The sequence below is a fragment of the Ips typographus genome, linkage group LG3, assembly GCF_016097725.1.
Source record: "Ips typographus isolate SLU linkage group LG3, UJ_Ityp_2.0, whole genome shotgun sequence".
Classification (NCBI taxonomy): Eukaryota; Metazoa; Arthropoda; class Insecta; order Coleoptera; family Curculionidae; genus Ips; species Ips typographus.
The window spans coordinates 5,695,391-5,711,773 of NC_138424.1; the positions used below are offsets into that span (position 1 = coordinate 5,695,391).

The 16,383-nt window shown below is 34.1% G+C and overlaps 3 protein-coding genes and 1 long non-coding RNA gene across 5 annotated transcripts; 3 read left to right on the forward strand and 1 right to left on the reverse strand.

Moving 5' to 3' along the window:
• Positions 1–29: 29 nt before the first annotated feature.
• Positions 30–1,221, forward strand: LOC145726424 (putative fatty acyl-CoA reductase CG8306). The gene is made up of 4 exons (XM_081975474.1): positions 30–169; positions 225–474; positions 528–785; positions 839–1,221. The coding sequence occupies exons 1-4, from the start codon at positions 55–57 to the stop codon at positions 978–980; spliced, it is 765 nt and encodes a 254-aa protein (XP_081831600.1). The 5' UTR covers positions 30–54; the 3' UTR covers positions 981–1,221.
• A 3,347-nt stretch (positions 1,222–4,568) lies between these two features.
• Positions 4,569–9,233, forward strand: LOC145726422 (uncharacterized). Of its 2 annotated transcripts, none has more exons than XM_081975472.1 (6): positions 4,569–4,982; positions 5,036–5,221; positions 5,465–5,546; positions 8,411–8,581; positions 8,815–8,999; positions 9,047–9,233. In XM_081975472.1, exons 1-6 carry the CDS (start codon positions 4,728–4,730, stop codon positions 9,062–9,064), a joined length of 897 nt encoding a protein of 298 aa, XP_081831598.1. In that variant the 5' UTR covers positions 4,569–4,727; the 3' UTR covers positions 9,065–9,233. The 2 variants fall into 2 exon arrangements, with proteins under 2 accessions (XP_081831598.1, XP_081831597.1); XM_081975471.1 differs by having other exon boundaries at positions 4,571–4,982; positions 8,815–8,988.
• Positions 4,970–5,469, reverse strand: LOC145726426 (uncharacterized). Its single transcript, XR_014177601.1, has 2 exons — positions 5,314–5,469; positions 4,970–5,257 (listed from the first exon to the last, which is right to left on the reverse strand). It is a non-coding gene; the product is annotated as an uncharacterized LOC145726426 (long non-coding RNA).
• Positions 9,234–9,757: 524 nt separating the features above from the next.
• On the forward strand, positions 9,758–16,010 carry LOC145726416 (fatty acyl-CoA reductase wat-like). The gene is made up of 9 exons (XM_081975462.1): positions 9,758–9,903; positions 13,978–14,127; positions 14,185–14,429; positions 14,480–14,751; positions 14,807–14,919; positions 14,968–15,168; positions 15,223–15,478; positions 15,536–15,793; positions 15,856–16,010. The coding sequence occupies exons 1-9, from the start codon at positions 9,882–9,884 to the stop codon at positions 15,941–15,943; spliced, it is 1,605 nt and encodes a 534-aa protein (XP_081831588.1). The 5' UTR covers positions 9,758–9,881; the 3' UTR covers positions 15,944–16,010.
• The last annotated feature ends 373 nt before the right edge of the window (positions 16,011–16,383 follow it).

A 16,383-nucleotide genomic window follows, 5' to 3' on the forward strand; every position in this document is an offset into this window, starting at 1 on the left:
TATAGAAGGTAAAAGTTGTATCTCATCGAGGTGCATTTGTGGTACAAATTTTTAATGGGGGCGTCTAAAGGTGTGATCCGCCGATTGCCAGTGGCTAAAGAGCTGATTTACGATTATATACCAGTGGATATTGTGGTTAATAATTTGCTGGTTGCTGGCTATCATGCAGGTAAAATTTAAAACCTCTACAGTTACTGTAAATATTTAAACTCTTTGAAATTTAGGAGTAACAAAAACCAAAAGACTGGAAATCTACCAATGCTCTTCCAGTACTAGAAATCCGTTTCGTTGGGCGTCAGTGGAGCAATCCATCAACAACTATTTGCATAAATTCCCTTTGGCCGGTGCCGTTTGGTACCCTTACTTGAAACTCCTAGGCACAATCACTCACTACAAAATCTCCACTTTCTTTGTTCACATTTTACCGGCAATAATACTGGATACAATCACTCTATTAACAGGAGGTAGACCAATGTGAGTAACAGCATACAAGAGTGTGTCAAAAGTGTCTAAATTGCCACTTACAGTCTGATGAAACTGCACCGAAACGTCAACACATCCCTGGCACGTTTGTCTAAGTTTATTTTCACCGAATGGAAATTTTCGGCCGTTAAAACCGAAGAATTGCATCGATTTCTGCAAGACAATGACAAAGATTCCTACGGTTTGGACTTATCCGATTTGGTGTGGCCTGTGTATTTCGACGATTTAACACTGGGCGCTCGTGTTTACTTGAGCAAAGACCCGGAGAAAACGTTGCCTTTCGCAAGAAAGAAAAATTTAATGTAAGTTCCACAATAATTGTAGTGTTCAAAAGTGTTTAATCATCATTTTTCAGTTTGCAAATTTTGAATCTTGTATTACAAGTGGGCGTGGTCTGTTTGATATGGTGGGCCTTGTCAAGAATTACCGGACTGTCTATGACGTTTTCCTGGCTTATTTTCGTACCTTTAGGTGTGGCCTTTCTGCAATATTTGTAGTTTTTTTAGTGTTTTGTAGTGACAAGCTATAATGTGTGTATTACAGTCTATTGTAACTTCTGTTTGTTGATGTAGAGCTAGTACGGGTTTAAAAAATCTCAGCTTAAGTAGTAGGGCATGCATTTAAAAAGACCCTTTTATTATAGCAAATTTTTAATATTTCTCTCGAAACTAGTGGTCTTTTGTTTACACTTTGTTATACTATGTTTGAGGCTAATTAAAATTATAACTTTTTTTGTCATATTTGATTGTTATTATACCACTCAAAAATGAGAAAGTCCCGAAAACTTACATTTGGAAAAAATACCCAAAAATAATTGAATCTCTAGAGACTGACTGGAAAAAAATACAAAAAACGGGTGAAAGCGATTTGACACATTGTTTGTGGGGTAAACTTAGTCAAAATGACAGAAAAGCCATGTTTGAATAAATAAGGCTATCACGTGAAGTTGTACGGTTTGGTCATTAGAGGGCGTATCATTATTTTCGTAATTATTTTGTAAATATTTCGAAACCGGTTCACTGTGTGAAATTTTTACCACAAATGCACTTCAACGCTACTTTTATTACATAAACAATAAAAAAAAAAAACCCTTTTCAAGGTCACGTGCAAAATTGGGAAAATTAAGTTTATGGAAAAAGAAAAATTGGAAAATCAGAAAATTAAAAAAAAAAATGTTTTTTTTTTACATTTTTGTACTATTAACTTGAAGGTAATTTAGGCAGTTGAGGTTAATTTTAGAAAAAAAAATAATAAAATTTTTACTTAAAATTTCTTGACAATTCTAGTTTTTAATGGTTTAAAGTCAAACGGTGCGTGGTACCAAAAAAGTGTATAGAAGGTAAAAGTTGTATCTCATCGAGGTGCATTTGTGGTACAAATTCAGACCTCTAACCTGAAACGTTCCTGAGATATTGAGCAAAAACTGCAAAAAAACGAGAGTCAGCTTTGACGCCCTCTAGCGGCTAAACGGGACAACATAGTCGTGCCCGCTCAACGTTACGTGATAGCATTGTCTGTGATAGCCCCGTTCATTAGATTTCTTTTGTTATAGGGCGTGTTTATACAGGGTGTTTCAAATAAGCGAGTTATGGACGATTTTCTGAAAAAGTGCACCAAAATTTTGCTTAAATTGGAAATTTCTGCTTTCGAAGAGGGTGGTCAAAGTAAGGATGCTAGAGCAAAAACGATTGAATATCGATACAAACATTTTACAACAAGTAGGCCTAGAATTTGACGTACATTTCAAAAATCGAATAAAAAATTATAAGTTTGGTTGGTTGCTCAAATTTGGGACACCCTGTATACTGATGGATTATCTAGGAATAAAGTAGTTATATGCAAATATTTACAAGATTCACATTTGGTATTTTTTTTATAAAATGAAAATTAAGCAAGGATGTTAAAAATTAATTGAATCACCCTGTAAACTACTCCATTGTATTGTCAATAACTCAGTTATTCTGACAATTATCGGATGGTTCAATATACCAATATGTAGCTCTTGAAATTCTCTTTTGACCACCCTGTATAACGTTTTTACCTAAAACGTCGAATAAGTGAGTTATTTACTGTTAAAACTGAGTTGTTTGATTTTGACAGTTTTTACTGTGACAGCCCTTAACTCTGTTATTTTGACAGTTACAGGGTGGTTCAATATACCAATTTGTAGCCCTTGAAATTGTCTTTTGATCACCCTGTATACCATATATAGTAGAAATGTCACGCTACCGACAGATTAAAGCTTTTATACCAGGAATGTGTTGTCCAGAAGGGATAAATTTATAAATAATATTTTTTTCAAAATTCATATTATTTTGAAAAGTTTTGAGGTTAAGCATATAACATTTTTCAGAAAGTTTCCGGTAATTTTTCGGAAAAAAATTGGAAAATTCAAAAATTAATTAATTAGTTTTTTAATTATAATAATTGTACCGGGTGACCCAATAAGACTGTTCCTCGACCATATCTCGGGAACCGTTCGTCGTATGATTTTGGGGTAAACATTATTTTTTTAGGTAAATCGGCCATGAAGAATCGCTGGAAAATATTTTCAAGTTCTAAAAATGACCACCAGAGGCCGTAACTGCCATCTTAAATTTTTAAATTGCATTTTCTATAAATTTTGCACGATAAACTAGAATTTTTTTTCCCACATTTTTAAAGCGAACCAATTTATCTCTCATTTTCGTAAAAAACAAATTTCCGTTATTTCAAAAACCAAGATGGCGTGGGGTGTTTAATTGTTTTTGCAATAACCTGCTATAACTTCTTAACGGTTTGACCAATTTTAACAAATTTGGTATTGCTGAAAAGAGCATTTCTTGGACAATAAGAATCAATCAAAGTATAGTTAATTTAGTTGAATCCTTCTCCCTCAGGGGGCTAGTTTTGACACCAGGACTCAAATTAAAAAAAAAATAAAAAAACAATAATGGAATGATATGACTTTTTCTTTATGAAAAAGTAGCCAAATAACATCCAGTGAAACAGTGAAAACCGTTTTTCAAATTCTCATTCCTAACCTGAAATATTGCGAAAATGAGATTAATGGATCTTTGAAGACCAAGGATCGCGCAGTAAATTTCATAAAACTATTAAAATTTTAGCTGCATAATGAATAAAATGTTATAGAAGCAATTGTGAGTTTAAATAGAATTCATTTAGACATTATTTAAAAAATACCACATATCATCAGAACATTTATGTTGCTCCTAGATGAATTGGTTCATTTAAAAATGAGGAAAACAAATTCTAGTTTATTGTGCAAAATTTATAGAAAATGCAATTTAAAAATTTAAGATGGCAGTTACGGCCTCTGGGGGTCATTTTTAGAAATTGAAAATATTTTCCAGGGATTCTTCATGGCCGATTTACCTAAAAAAATTTTTTACCCCAAAGTCATACGACGAACGGTTCCCGAGATATGGTCGAGGAACAGTCTTATTGGGTCACCCGGTACAACAATCTAATATCAATTCAAATAAAGTTTAATGTACTTTTAATCATTTACCCCCGTTTGCACCGTCGTTTTGTGAGCCGAGCTTAATTTAAGTGTGGGTCGGACTGTGACAGTACAGGTGACAAAAGTCACACTCTAAACCACACTTAACTTAAGCTGTGCTTAAAATACGACGGTTAGATGTCTTAAATTATCTCATTAGAATGCATGATAAGTCTTATAATAACAATGACAAGCGCTTTTACATCTCTGGACGTCAGATTCATGTTTTCCAGGCCGGAATTAGTTAAAAATTACGTTTTGTTTGGGTTAAATCCAACATGACCGCGGTTAGTATAGTTGGCCAGAAAAACTGGCAAAAATGAGAGGAACATAGGAATAGTTTACATGTGCATCATTTGCCTAAATCTTAGTGGGCAAGTAGTTTGTGATTGGTTAAAAAAAGCAGCTTTCAACTTGCTGCTTTTTCTTGACCAATCACAAACAATACAGTCACCAAATAGAAAAACTTATATTGGCATAAAACCAGAAAAAGTGCCAAATGGGCACAATTCTCTTTCTGTTTAGTGCTGCTAACTTTTAAATGCTTTATTTTCCAGACACAATTTTTTAGACAATCATTAATATTAATTAAGTTAATAAACTAGAAATTATGTTTACTTCTACCAGACTTAAACCAAATCATCCATCTTTCAATAAAAACGTTAAAAAATGACTTTGACACTAAAATTATTATTCTTACAGTAATGTTTGCATTTTTAAAATCGGAAATTGATTGTTTAAAATGGCTAGGGTGGGTGTTAATGGATTCGGCAGAATGGGCAAACTTTTAGTGAGAACCATGGTGGAACGGCACCCCACCAAAATGGTACCGGGTGTGGTGAACGACCCGGCCATAACCAGCCCTAAACAAGCCGCGTACATACTCAAACACGACTCGGTTCATGGAAAATTCTATGGAGACGTTTGTTTTGATGATAAGCACTTGATAGTTAATGGAAATAAGGTGGTCGTGCATAAAGAAACTGATATCAACAAGGTAGTTTATTTAGTATTTTTTCCACTGTTTTTAATTTTTTTTACTGGATTCAGGTTCCTTGGTGTCACTCTGACGTTAACTATATTGCCGAATGTTCGGGGAATGTCCGTACAATAGATCAGGCGAAACAACTGGTTAGTGATGGTAAAGTGAAGAAAGTTCTTATTTCCGCACCATTATTAGACGCTCCCACTCTGGTGCTTGGTGTTAATCATTGTGACTATAAATCCTCAGATAAGGTATTGTACTTAAATCACTTTTATTTGTATTGTATGCTAATAATAAAAAAAAAACAGACGTAATAATCAAATGTTCTATGTCATCTATTTACCTATTCCAACGTTCAGGTTTTACAAATTTCCATATGTATGGATAAGCTGTAATTTTTAATTTTCCACACCTGCACATTGAATTTTTGATAAATCGTAAATAAAGGTTTAATACTGTAGCGGCCAAAAATAATTGTAGGTATATTATTTTAGGTCATCTCAATGGGTTCGAGTACCATGAACTGTATAGCTCCGTTGGCCAAAGTCATTCACGAAAAATTCGGTATCAGAGAAGGTAAGTATATTGACGTAATTACCGTCTCATGGTGAACGAATGTGACGCCCTCTATACTAGAAAGCCTAAAATGTCACTTTTAATGGCGGCGTAAGCGGTTTTCGATTTATACATATATATATTATATTTTTATCATTTCGTGTAGTTGATTGCAAGTTGTGAGTAAAAAATCAAAAAAAGGTTCATTCGTGATCTAGATATGTATAGATAGAGCTTTTTATACACAATCAAGTCCAGTCTAAACAAATTGGTTAGCACATTTATCATGGAAAGTACAACACACAGCAAACTAGTTTAACCGCTGTTCAATGTAAGAAAATTTGTAAATTCTTGAAACTAGGCAAGCAAAACTGGTAAATGGTTCTTATGTTATTTCCAAGAACATTCATTCAAAATTATTTTTGTTGCTCTCACAATGAAGGATACTTTAAAATGTAACTCACATAGTAACAAGTACCTAATAAGATTACTGTACTAGAAAGCACTTGTACCTACCATAGTGTTGGAGTAAAATCACTTCAAAGTGTTCAACCACTATTGAGTTAGATCCGGTTTTTTGTAAAGTAAAAAACTGACACGGAGTTATATATGCCTATTTCCGTAAATCCCATGGGACTATGCTGACACAACGGTTCCCAGGAAGATGCTATTGCTATTATGCTTATTCTACATTTTAGGTTGCTTAAATGTATTTTATTATACAGGGTGTCCCACGACGAAAGACCTCGATTGATATTGGAAAAAGTATAAATAGGAGAGTTTTGAAAATTTGGTAGGATACTGATGTGGGCATGCCCAATCCAACTAAAATATTTTCAAGATGGTTGCACTTCCGCTTATACCGGAAGTCGATCACAACTTTCTTATTTTAAATAGAACACCCTATATATTATTACATATTTGGATTCCTCACAAAATTCTGACCAACTTTTGTATAGAATGCCCTATGCCTATCTCTAGCCGTTTTCGAAATATTTGATGTTTTTCCAAAAAAGTGACAGTTGCAACGCTCAACATATTTTTGTACTTTGTCAAAACCGTATTTCATTTTGCAATGAAACTTTGGGTTATTGTAAATAAAGGATCGTTTTATTAAACTGAGGGTGCGTAACGACTCATTTGTATACAGGGTCGTCAAAAAAAAATCATAAACTTGCCACTAAAAAAAATGAAAAATCTCAAGTTTTTTAAATGGAAACCCCCATTTTTTATGACGGAATCATTTTGAGCATTAAAAATTACTATAAGTTTCAATTTACTTGCCTATACCTAAATCCAACCCATTTCGTTTTATTTGAGAATAAACATTTTTTTATTAGGCTGCATGCTCGGGTGCATGGTTGGAATTAGCTGGTACTCTAGTTGGCCATGCTTTTGACACACGGTGATATTGGAGACCTGCAGGGCATGTTAATAACACTAGTTTTGAGTGTTTTGACAACTGCAAATATGCCGTCGCAGTTACGTTATTCAAACCAAGATTACTTAAATCTGTTTATTATTTACGGAGAATGTGATAAAGTTGTGAGTAGAACATGTGAGGTATTTGCCGCTCGTTATCCAGAAAAACCAAAGCCATCACGAAAAGCTGTCAAGCAAATAATTGAAAATTTTAAGAATACGGGATCTGTGAAGATAAAAGCTATTAAAACAAAACCAATCCTTAATAATACAAATGTAGAAATTGCAATTTCTAACCAACTTTTGTGTACAATGCCTTATTCCTATCTCTAGCCGTTTTCGAAATATTTGATGTTTTTCCAAAAAAGTGACAGTTGCAACGCTCAACATAACATGCTTTGCAGTTCTCCAATATCACCGTGTGTCAAAAGCATGGCTAACTAGAGTACCAGCTAATCCCAACCATGCAGCCTAATAAAAAAATGTTTATTCTCAAATAAAACGAAATGGGTTGGATTTAGGTATAGGCAAGTAAATTGAAACTTATAGTAATTTTTAATGCTCAAAATGATTCCGTCATAAAAAATGGGGGTTTCCATTTAAAAAACTTGAGATTTTTCATTTTTTTTAGTGGCAAGTTTATGATTTTTTTTTGACGACCCTGTATACAAATGAGTCGTTACGCACCCTCAGTTTAATAAAACGATCCTTTATTTACAATAACCCAAAGTTTCATTGCAAAATGAAATACGGTTTTAACATAGTACAAAAATATGTTGAGCGTTGCAACTGTCACTTTTTTGGAAAAACATCAAATATTTCGAAAACGGCTAGAGATAGGCATAGGACATTCTATACAAAAGTTGGTCAGAATTTTGTGAGGAATCCAAATATGTAATAATATATAGGGTGTTCTATTTAAAATAAGAAAGTTGTGATCGACTTCCGGTATAAGCGGAAGTGCAACCATCTTGAAAATATTTTAGTTGGATTGGGCATGCCCACATCAGTATCCTACCAAATTTTCAAAACTCTCCTATTTATACTTTCTCCAATATCAATCGAGGTCTTTCGTCGTGGGACACCCTGTATTCCTAGATTACTCTCTACTGTAACTTCGTATAGTTAAGTCGCATTAATTGTAAACTCTTAATAAAATTATTCTTTTTAAAAAGAGTTTCTGACGTCGAGTTTAATTAAGTACGGTTGGGGAACAAAAATAACTTACGCAAATAACCTCAAGTTTTGATTTTAAACCGTAAAAATTCATGTAAACCTCAAAAAGCTCAATTTTCACAATACAAACTGTCACCACTATTCCCGCCATATTGGAATTTTTGACAAGCACCTTCTAGGCTTTCTAGTATAGTAGGCGGTGGATCCTCACATTCTAGTGGTTAAATGTCAGTGTGACAAATGTCATTTTCAAACAAATTATATATTATTCCATGTTTTGCATAAAGCTTTCATTACGACCGTCCAGTCTGTTATGTCCGACCAGAGCCTTCTAGACAGACTCGCTACAAAATCAAACCGTTTGAAACGGTCCGCCATGTTGAATATTGTTCCAGTGGCGTGTCAAGAGATCAGTACTATTGGAAAAATTCTGCCCGAACTGCAAGGGAAAATAACCGGTAAATAATTTTTGTTTTTGTGTGGTTACGTGATCTAAATTTAAGTTTTACTTTGAAACTGGTCACGTGGCTTTTAGAAACTTGGCAACGTTTTTGACGTGTTTTTGACGTAATTTAGCAAAAGCATCATCGTGACGTCAAAAACGCTCTGCTCGCTCTATGGAGCTGGGTAACGATCACGTAACCAGCACTGTTGCCACTTATTAGAATCATAACAGAAATCGCAATTTCAGGCATGGAACTTCGAGTTCCGATTTCGGTTTGTGGCTTGCTGGACTTTACGGTCAGAATTTGTAAAAGCAGCAAATTGTCGGACATCAACTACGCCCTTAAGGATGCCTCTCAATGTTCTTTGAGCGGCATTTTGTGTTACACGGAAGAAGATGCGGTTTCCACTGATTTTATCGGTACAACACATGTACACTACTAAAAATGAAAAAAACCTTGTTACCGCTTTATTTTTAGGCTGTACATGCTCTTTGACGTATGACGCCACAGCCAGTATGCAGCTGAACGAAAAATTCTTTAAACTGATTGCTTGGTTTGACAATGAACGTGGATACTTAAGCAGAATGACAGATTTGTTGGCGTTTATGCACGAAAAAGACAACGAAGAATGCGAAAAACCATCAAAATAAAATATGTTTTAAAATTGGATTTTTTTTGCGCCTAGCACTGGATTATCACAAAAATCATTTGTGGTGAAACGCGGAAACATTAGAAAAATATGTGTCCTCCAGCCGTCATTTTGGTCAATCAACTGGAGAACAAACAAACCGTGGTCTATGAAGACAAATTCATCACTAATTAATTCTATATTGATTTCGGTTGTGACGTTATACTAATTTAGTTTGATTTTCCGGTTCCACATCAAACGCATATTAATTTAGGGTTTTTTAACCAATAAATCAGTGGTTTTACCGCTTAAATGTTTTTGTATCCGTTAAAATGATGGAAAAATAATCGTTTTTATACATGCTAATGATGTTTCTTTTTTTTTCGTTTACTGCATTTCTCTTCCAAATCCAATACCCGAGTGGTACTATGGACATTGGCTCAATCGGCCTTTAACCTTATAAAAGTGAAAAACAATCAACAATATCAGTCAGAAGATTTTTAAAGTTTGTGCATACGATTTCGCTTCATTTAAATTACCGTTAATTTATGACCTAGACGCGACAAGAAAACCTGCAGTGCGCGTATCAGACGCATTAGTGGTACCAAAACTTTTAAGTTGGTTGGTACCAAAAATCAGTGATTGGTGTTTTGTTGTTTTGTGATATCACTTTGTTTGGCTAAAATGGTCGTTCTAGAATACAACGGTAGGCAAACATCTTTACTTTACAATTTTGTTACTAAAGTACTAAGAAATTTAGATAAAAATTAGTAACTCTTTATTCAATTTGCATCCATTTATAAATCTAATTTCACTTAAAAACATGTGTTCCACTCTGTAATAGAAACTTTTATGTTTTTTAGGTTTTTGGTTAAGTGCAATTATTATAAAAATAGTTCTGAAAAATATAGTTTTTCAAGTAATTCAATTAAAACCACCAGTACGCCTCGGAAAGTATAGAAAATTCAAAACTGTAGTATGGAAGTTATATCCATAGAAAATGTGGTGGGTAAAAAAAGACAACTTTTACTATAGTACTGCAACAAAGATAGAGAAAACTTTTTTAAGTGACATGTGTCAGACTACTAAGGCCGCATTTGTTTTCAAGCTCCATGGCGCGAGAGCAGAGCGTTTTTGACGTCACAATGACGTAATTTGACAGTTGGTCAAATTGTGATTTTGCCAAATTACGTCATTGTGACGTCAAAAACGAATGCGGCCTAAAGCTAATTTGACAGTTGGTCACAAGATATCAATCAAACTTTTGAGGAAGTTATCAGGTGACCAACTGGGTGTTTTCGTTTTGCTGTTGATTTCGCATGGATAATTAGAAACTTCCGGTTTGATATTTGACGTTGATATAAAGCAAACCACTGTAACGGCCGGTTACGTCATAGTATGTGTTTCGCAATTGTTGCATTTGGCGTGTTGCATGCGTTTTTCAATTGACAGTAGTGACAGCTTTGTACAAAAATATGTCACAATCATATCAATTCCGTAAATCGCAGCATTGGGGGGGAATTTGTGATTGGTCAAGAAAAAGCAGCAAGCTGAAAGGTGCTTTTCTTGGCCAATCACAAACAATCCCTCATGTTTGTTGTGGGACACCAGTGACATTTGACAGTCTAAATTGAGACACTTAGTTGTTCTGTGACTATTCCTTAATTGTAATTTTCGCCTGCAATAATAATTATGTGTGTCAAAAGACAATCAAAGACAAGGACGCACGAGCTCGAAAATTTAGTAATTGAATTAGCCGTCTAAATACAAATTAGGCATAGACGGTCTTAAGTAATATAGGCGTTTAATGAGTATTCACTTCTTTGATAATCGATTTTTAATACGTTATCGACCTCCTGACGTCATTTTGTTTGATGCTCTGTTAATACGATTTCAACGTTTCCAAATGTACGGAATTTTTTTTCTCCATAAATCCATAATCGTAAATAATAATTATTTTAATATTTACTACTAAAACGTCTCATTGATCAATACTAATTAACTTTTTACGATATTACGTTATGGCAGCTACTATACAGTGTGGTCCAAATTGGTGATGCATGTATGGGGATATCCGTTATCGTAAGAGATACAGGATCGGTTAAATGGGAAAAGTTTTAGGGAATTCAATGCCATATTCATACCCGGTTTTGAAATTAGATTTTCATTTGCCGTTTTCCGGGAAATTGGGAAAACGTGAAACACTGCATTTTTAACTTTTTTTTAACGCCTAAACTTGTTATAATCGAACTCGTGGTTGCATATATTATTATAAACCAGCTTTTTTTGTTAATCAAATCAGTGTCAATACGTGTTTCAATTTTTTGTTATAAATTACCATACTGCACAATAGAATCCATTAATTTGAATAGACGTAACCAATTTTTCGAAAAAGTATCACACAAACTAGCAAATGACGTTAGATTTCCTGAGAATCCTGGACTTAAAGGAAATTGAAAACTCCTTAAATACAAGGTGTAAGCGCATTTTTATCTATCACTCTGTATTTTTTTAAATGTTTTATGCACGAAAAACGCATCACTGTTGAGCCAAACCAGTGTAGAGCCATACTGTTTTAAGGAAATTGGATAGAGAAGGATACAGATACATTAGGTTTGCACTAAAGTTGCCAATCGAATTGTGCGGTTAAGCCACGGATGTGACATTTATCAAGTAAAATGTTACATTCATAATTATCTGTTGATTTTAATGATTTTTCACTACCATTTTTATTGCACTACAAATTTCAATTATAATAACATTGAAGCTGCTTAAAAGTATTTAATCACACACATACAGGGTGGTCCAGTTTAAAGTGTCAATAATTCACCATTCGATAGTCCAGCAAAAAATAAGTTGACCATTATGCCATTTTCCTGAAGAACGCTTCCTAAGAAAGTTGATTTTAAGGGTAGAAATGACTTTACTAAAATTAAAGATCTAAAAGTCTATTTTCATCACTTTAATTGGTGTACAACTCAATTTTCTGGATTAAAACAAGTCTAGAATTCAATGAAACACTGGTAACAGTTCAAATTAAATTTTCGGACTATTTCAATTCTAAAAAATAGTGTTCAAGACTAATATCAAGACTAAATTTTTTACTTTCATCACTGGAGTGTCTGAAACTTAACTTTCACTATATTCACTATTATAAATAATTTTAAACTCGATTTTTCAGTGTTAAAACACTAAAAGCAGTCCAAATGTGTTGCACCGATGAGTGTAGAAGTCAATTTAATAGTTTTTAATTAATAAATGACGTTTTCAAGACTAATGGACAGTGTACAAACTGGCTTTCAGGCCTGATCAGTCAAAACCTTGTGAAGATCGATAAGAGCCTTAAAACTCTATTTTTCAGGTTAAAATCAGCCTTAAAGCAATAAAAAAGTCTAGATATTTAAGAAATGGTCAAATTATTCACACTGAAGTGTGTAAAAGTCAATTTAAAATAGTGACAAAGCTTGAAATGGCATTTTAAAGCCTTTAGATAATGTACAAATTGTTTTTTAAGTCTGCTATGTCAAAAACTTGACGAAGATTTCCAATCTGAAAGCAGTTTTGAAGTCTTAAAAATTGTCCAGAGTACTAAGAAAATAAAAAGCAAAGTAAAAAAAAATGAAAAGTTAGTCTTCAAGTGAATTTTCATGAATCTAATGTCAATATCCTGTATTTAAAACTATTTTCAAGACTAAAATATTGAAATGTGTTTTCAAATTATGAAACTGGTTCAGAGTCACCTTTTTGTGACCAATAAGTCCATTTTCAAAGTTTAAATGTGTGAATTTGTAGTCAGAAATTCAGTACTAAAGTTTTCCAACTTATCTGAAAACTATGACGACTGACTGCGGAGACAGTTTTTAAGCCTCTCAAGTCTATTTTCACAGATTTCAAGTCAATTTTCAAGACTAATGTCTTTCAATTTGTCAGAAAACTATGAAAACTGGTTACAAAGAAAATTTTTAAGCCTCTTAAGTCAATTTACACTGTTTGCAAGACAATTTTTAAGTTGGGTTGGGTTGGTTTTGGTTCTTTGAACGTAATAACTCAATTATCTCGTAAACGAAAGTTTCAAATCAGAATTTTATAAGAAGTAGATGACCTAACCTAACCTAACCTACTTATTTTTTCAAACTGAACAAGAAAAGTAAGGTCTGACAGTTATGACAAGAAACGGATTTTTTTAACTGAAGTTAGTTTGTGATTGGTTAGAAAAAACAGCTATCAGCTTGCTGCTTTTTCTTGACCAATCACAAACTGGCAACTAGTGAACTTACCATAAAGATACGTTTTGGGCCAAATTGCCAAAACTACAGTATTGAAAACAAAATACATGTTAATAGTCGCAGTTCAATCAAATTCAATGTAAAGCAACGTTTTTATTTCTAAACAGGCTGGAAACAGGAAACAGGAAAGGTGAATGAACGTAGCTAAAACAGTATAAAAAAAGTAGAAAAAATGCACATTTTTCCTTGTAAGTATTTGTTATTCACCAATATTACCATCTTTTACCATAACCTGCATTGTTGTGATTGTGCTATTGTTTTCAAAACCCGATATAATTATTCTCAAAGTACAGTTGTTTTAATAAAACATTACATCTGATTTAGTAGGCAATTTTGCCTTACTATAATGTGTTAAAATTCACGTTGGGTGGTATATGGATATTATGGAAACAATAGGTAATAATCACACCAGGCGACCTTAACGTAACGATTTACCAGCACGTTTTATTAATTATAATAATAGTCAATTTAAATTAAGCGCCCCTAATTTGCAGGAATTAATAATAACGTCATAAACCACAACCACGACGACAGCTTTGTAACTTCAGACAACCTTTGCCACCTCCACAATGAAGATCTGACACCAGTTCAAAAGTTTTACGAAAATTCCCATATTCTAATTACTGGAGCGACTGGATTTTTAGGTATAATTTACCGACCCTACCGCCAATGTGAACAAAATGTAAATGTGTATTTTTCAGGAGGAATTCTAGTAGAAAAACTTTTAAGATCATGCCCGACCATTTCCACTTTGTACCTGGTGGTTCGAAACAAAAAGAACAGCAACCTGGATGAAAGACTGGATAAACTGTTCGAGGATGTTGTGTTTGACAGGCTTAAAAAAGAATGCCCAAAATATAGACATAAAATCGTTGGAATTTCTGGAGATGGTTCTTTGCCCGGTTTAGGTTTAAGTATTGAGGACCGAAAACAGCTCATTGACAAGGTAACAGAGATTTCCACAACAATCAACAATCAATAATATTTTTTGTTAAGGTTGACATAATTTTCCATGTGGCGGCAACGGTACGTTTTGATGAAAAGCTGAAAAACGCGGTAGCGATTAACGTGAGATGTCCCATGGATTTGATAAAGCTAGCCAAAGAAACAACCAACCTAAAGTCGTTCATGCACGTGGGTACTATCTACGCCCATTGCTTGCTACCCTGTATTGAAGAAAAAATGTACCCACCTGCTTTAGATCCTTATAAACTTATATTATTGACTGAAAATCTTCCTGATCAAGTTCTGGATGATATGACTCCCAAGTAAGTACCCCCAACAATTTTGTGACACCCTGTGTACTTAAAAATATGTTTCTAGATTACTAGGAAAATATCCAAATACATACACCTACACCAAACAGGTTGCTGAAAATATGGTGATCAAAGAGGCAGAGGGTGAAGTGCCCTTAGGAATTTTTCGACCAGCCATTGGTAAGTATTGAATTTTCAACCAATCACACGCTAAACTTTGTTTTTCAGTTATATCAACCTACAAAGAACCTCAGCCAGCTTGGATTAACAACCTGTATGGACCTACTGGTGTTTTTATTGCAGCTGGACTGGGTTTACTACGCATTTTGCATTGCGATCGTGCAGTCAACGCTAATCTAGTTCCAGTCGATATGTGCGTCAATTCACTGATTGTGGCAGCCAAAGAAGTGAGTGATAACTTCTTACAAGGTAAAAAATGGTTACTTTTTTGATTGTGAATGTTGAGATTTACATTTCTTGCAGCACGAGAAGCAGATGAACAATTTCAACCTCCTATTTACAACTATGGATCCACTAATGAGCAACCAATCACCTGGGGCAGTTTTGAGGAATTGACCTCCACTTACGGCATAAAAAGTCCTTCCTCCAAAGCTATTTGGTATTACTGTTTCCGCCTGTGCAAGTACTATCCTGTATACTTGTTGCTCAGATTTTTTCTGCACACTGTACCAGCTTTGTTGGTAGATGGCGTCTTGCTATGTATAGGCAAAAAACCCAGGTAAAACACCCTCACCACCTCAAACTAACATTTTTAACTCAATGTTTTTTGACACAGAATGATAGAGGCCTACAAAAAAGTGCACAAATTCTGCACGGTAATTTCCTACTTTGCCACCCAAGAGTGGAAAATTCAGACTGATAAAGTGCTGCAACAGCAGAAAAACTTGGGAGAGAAAGACAAAAAAATATTTTTTAGTGACCTGCTTGATTTAGACTGGGATGCATATTTCGAAGCGTACTGCACAGGTGCACGTGTTCATTTGCTAAGAGACCCTATTGATAATTTAGATGCTGCCCTAATTAAATGGAAAAGGTACCTTTTTTAAAAAACAAAATGACATTCCACATACATCATTACAATTAATGTTATTTCAGACTATACTATGCTCATATGACTGTGAAAATGCTACTCTATGCTGGTGTGGTTTGGTTCAGCTACTGGATAATCAAACTATTTTACTAAGGTACAAAATATTGGGATAATTTTGCTGTAATTTAGTGAAATGTGTAAATAAAGAAACTAGTCTGTGTTAGTGTTTTTTTATGATTACAACAATGTCTTTATAATGTAAATGAAACAATGAGAATACAGTTATGAAAATTTCAAAGTTATACTAGTCTTGAAATTGACTATGGAGAATGCAGGGGGCAGCTGCACATTTTTTGCCCCCTAATGAATTCCCACGTTACTATTTAGTTAGTTCAAGGTGTGAGGTATATACACTAGGACTACATAAAGTTGGAAACATCCAAAAATATAAATTTTCCAACAGAAAAGGGAAAGTGGAAGTAACTTATTTTAAGCTTTAACATAAAGTTATCAACTTACTTGATAGTCTCTCTTCATGAGATGATTGACCATTTACCACAACTAGGACTATTTTTGAATTTTTATGTGTTCAC

Bases quoted from the DNA above. Each gene is read 5' to 3' on its own strand.
- LOC145726424 (XM_081975474.1), top strand. From the start codon at position 55: ATGGGGGCGTCTAAAGGTGTGATCCGCCGATTGCCAGTGGCTAAAGAG. The intron at 170-224 runs GTAAAATTTAAA...TTTGAAATTTAG, and splicing joins GGTTGCTGGCTATCATGCAG to GAGTAACAAAAACCAAAAGA. The intron at 786-838 runs GTAAGTTCCACA...ATCATTTTTCAG, and splicing joins GCAAGAAAGAAAAATTTAAT to TTTGCAAATTTTGAATCTTG.
- LOC145726422 (XM_081975471.1), top strand. From the start codon at position 4,728: ATGGCTAGGGTGGGTGTTAATGGATTCGGCAGAATGGGCAAACTTTTA. The intron at 5,222-5,464 runs GTATTGTACTTA...ATATTATTTTAG, and splicing joins ACTATAAATCCTCAGATAAG to GTCATCTCAATGGGTTCGAG. The intron at 8,989-9,046 runs GTACAACACATG...CTTTATTTTTAG, and splicing joins GGTTTCCACTGATTTTATCG to GCTGTACATGCTCTTTGACG.
- LOC145726416 (XM_081975462.1), top strand. From the start codon at position 9,882: ATGGTCGTTCTAGAATACAACG. The intron at 14,430-14,479 runs GTAACAGAGATT...TTTTTTGTTAAG, and splicing joins GAAAACAGCTCATTGACAAG to GTTGACATAATTTTCCATGT. The intron at 15,794-15,855 runs GTACCTTTTTTA...ATGTTATTTCAG, and splicing joins GCCCTAATTAAATGGAAAAG to ACTATACTATGCTCATATGA.